The 3,296-nt window shown below is 38.3% G+C and overlaps 1 protein-coding gene across 1 annotated transcript; it reads left to right on the plus strand.

Annotated features, from left to right (window-relative positions):
- Positions 1–235: 235 nt before the first annotated feature.
- Positions 236–1,071, plus strand: LOC131693936 (C-type lectin mannose-binding isoform-like). The gene is made up of 2 exons (XM_058982214.1): positions 236–392; positions 446–1,071. Exons 1-2 carry the CDS (start codon positions 297–299, stop codon positions 803–805), a joined length of 456 nt encoding a protein of 151 aa, XP_058838197.1. The 5' UTR covers positions 236–296; the 3' UTR covers positions 806–1,071.
- The last annotated feature ends 2,225 nt before the right edge of the window (positions 1,072–3,296 follow it).

Genomic DNA, 3,296 nt, shown 5'->3' on the forward strand with positions numbered 1-3,296 from the left:
AAGATAATAGCTTTAAATGTGTTTACATTCAGTAAATTATCTAGGAACAGGTTGGATAAAAGCCGGGTATTTTTGTGAATCAGCGCCCATGTACGACAGTCCAAACGAACATCATACTCATACTTCATCATTGAGACAGCCCGATTCTTATCAAAGAAGAAAGATACTAACTTATCTTTCGCCATCTGAATATGCAATAGTCAATATTGGTACATTTCTTTACATTGCCATCAACCACTTCGGATCCGACTATAAAATTGCACTCGGGCAGCCTCTCCCAGTCAAAGCAATCAACGATGGCAAACTCTCTGATAGTCTGTCTGCTACTCATATTCGCAGCACATCAGTTGAACTCTCTCGTTCAAAATGGCTATCACATTTCTCCGTACACGGTAGGTTTAGTTCAGTTGCGTTAGAATAAATACCTTCTTATTTTGAATTCTAGAGCAACTGGTTCGAAGCAGTGGAATACTGCCACCGATTCGGAATGCGGTTGGCCGTTGTAAACACGCCAGAGAAACACGCGGCCGTCGTTAAAGAAGCACAGGACACGGGACTATGGACGAGTGGATTCATGGGTGTTTGGCTGGGCGCCAGTGATCTAGCGAGGACACGCACCTACATATGGCAGGATACCGGAGCTCGGGTCAACTTTGCCCGGTGGAATGCGGGAGAACCGTCCGGTGGCAATGAGCACTGCATGAACCTGTACTACTGGGTAACGCAGCGGTTTAATTGGACTTGGAATGATGCACCCTGTGATACCAGCTTGTACGCGATATGTGAGCCGAGGAATCAGTGCTGAAGTGTGAGGTTTCTGTTAAAATGGTGACAACAAAATGGTTTAACACTACTAGTACAATTAGATTTTTTGCTTTTTTTGTATTGGACAAATATTGAGTTAATCAAAAAAACTTTTTCTTGGTTCTAATGACAAATGTTTAGTTTGAGATTACTAGGTAGTGGATCTTACAAAAGCATATTCGGAGCTCACAAAATCAAAACCACTTAACGCAAGTGAAACCTTAGTGTTCCCAATGTTGATTGGAAAATAAAATCTAATCAAGCCAACATCACCAAAATTTCACTGGTGAGTTCTCGTTCATGTTAAATACATCCAAACTAATATCCTGAAATTAAACAACGGGCCACTATATAGGAACGATACAAGTGTACTACTTTGAATACCGCCAATTGTACCTTTGTAATGTATGTATATTAGTCCTGAAACGAATTATCTTGTTTGACAATTCTGAGCAAAGTATTCTCGGCCGCGTTACAGCTGTCAAATTAAAGCGGTGCGTCTGCTTTTCTACAGCTTTTATTATTAATGTAATCAACTTAAAATAGTGGGGAGGTGTGGCTGGGGGACTTAGATTCTCTTGCCATCAATGTAAATCCAGTGGACACAAATTTCCGATCAACACGGGGAACGTGTCATTTGAGCCAGTCGCTACTTAAGTTAAGTGGAAGTTCTTGAACAACGTACGGCTTGCATGCCTATCTCTGTCGCATACGTTGACTACTCGTATTCCCGTTTCTAAGCAATGAAAACTCCTCTACAGTGAACTCGAGTCAAGGTGCCAGTGAATGTGTATCCGTGGTGAGATTTATTTGTTCATTATTTTGGATGGAAATCGTTTGCTAGATTTTTTTCATTTCAGATGATTTCCAAAAAAAATCTTTCAAATGTGCCGAAATCGAGTGTACACATTATGGTTTATCGAAATAATTCACCTTACCAGCAAAATCATTGCAAATTAACTTAAAAGAGAAGAAATTTGTATTAAGTTCCTTGTAGTTAGTTGCTTGGGCTATTAGTATGTTTGATTTTTTTTTTTTTGCGATTTTAATGTGAAGTAATCAAATTGGCGAACTCAATTTGTAGCCATAAATCTTTGATAGCGTGATATTTTTCATTTGAAACACACCATCGACAGTACAACTAATCAAAAATATTTCAAAATACGATGGATGTAGCCAGTATAAACCGAAACCGAATATTGAGTCTTATTGTTTAGTCTCTCTATAGAACAACATGGTCTGGTAGAAAACAGGTGTTAGAAGTAACTCTCTGCTCTGACAGTACTGCGCATAAGTTGGTAAACTGGCACGCCCGAATGACTTCAAACCGTCGTCATTTGATCATAAATACTTCATGAATATTATATCAATATATATTATTACTTTTCTTCGTGTGAAATGTATTGAAATAATATTATTCTGTATTTAAAAAAGGTTGTGTCTGTGGCGGTGGTCAGTTATTTTCGTACGCGTCCCTTATCCCCCTTTTTATTGGGTGATCCATCAACAGTGCTATCTTTGAAAATAAACAACTAAGTAGGCTTCATTTTATTATGTTCAGAATTGCACATATTTTTTCGCATGTAATTTTAAATGTTCTTTTATTTGATGGCATTGGTTGATGCCAATCAAACTGACAGTTCTTTGAACTGAGAAAACTAATTTCTTTGTTTGTTTAATGTTTATTTGACCACCTAGGAAACTAATCTACTGGATATTCAATGCGCGTATGAAATCCGCATGGTATTGTCTGAGTGAATGATAACTTTTGAATTAAATATAATAATTGACTATTCGTATGAAAAATTCAAAAGCCACCAATTTTCGACGGTCACATCAGCACGCAGAATAAATGTATTATTGTCATATTCATTGATTTATTTTATTTTTTATGCAGTATTGTAACCTGTCCGAGTAACAATTTAGCACTGGGTGGAAATATTCCTATTTTTGAGCATACAGTCCGTAAAGTGTATTTGTTTTGCAACATAATGCTCACCACTGATCCATATGATCGTTCACTTTTTACGTAAAAAAATGTTTATATTCTTCTCCATGAACGATTTTGTTAGTTCAGATAGGTGTAGTAATTTTTGTTAAACATTTTTATATACGTAACATAAGGTCCGCTCTCCGTTCGGTGAAAAAAGAATACTGGCTATGGTGCATATGGGCGATGACAGCTATGCACCGAGGCAGTTTGTCGTTTTTTTTTAGTTGAGTGGAATGCGGCCATCGCAATGAAGGGTTAGAAATTGACGAACCACGACGATCAACAGACGTCCGTGAATAAGTTTTTTCGTGACAGTTTCCCGCCGGAAAACATTTCAGATCGCATGGGACGACTAGCTAAAACCGTCAAAAATGCCGACCCGTGGTTCGGGCACTAGTGAAGTGTACGGTTTCGATTTGCAAAAAGAGACTAAGTGTAAAGGAGTGCTTTCGCTTTCCCGGTTAAACAGAAAGGAACCACGACATCGGCCGTTCTCGCT

This window comes from Topomyia yanbarensis, chromosome 3, assembly GCF_030247195.1.
Source record: "Topomyia yanbarensis strain Yona2022 chromosome 3, ASM3024719v1, whole genome shotgun sequence".
Lineage (NCBI taxonomy): Eukaryota > Metazoa > Arthropoda > Insecta > Diptera > Culicidae > Topomyia > Topomyia yanbarensis.

Bases quoted from the DNA above. Each gene is read 5' to 3' on its own strand.
- LOC131693936 (XM_058982214.1), top strand. From the start codon at position 297: ATGGCAAACTCTCTGATAGTCTGTCTGCTACTCATATTCGCAGCACAT. The intron at 393-445 runs GTAGGTTTAGTT...TTTGAATTCTAG, and splicing joins ATCACATTTCTCCGTACACG to AGCAACTGGTTCGAAGCAGT.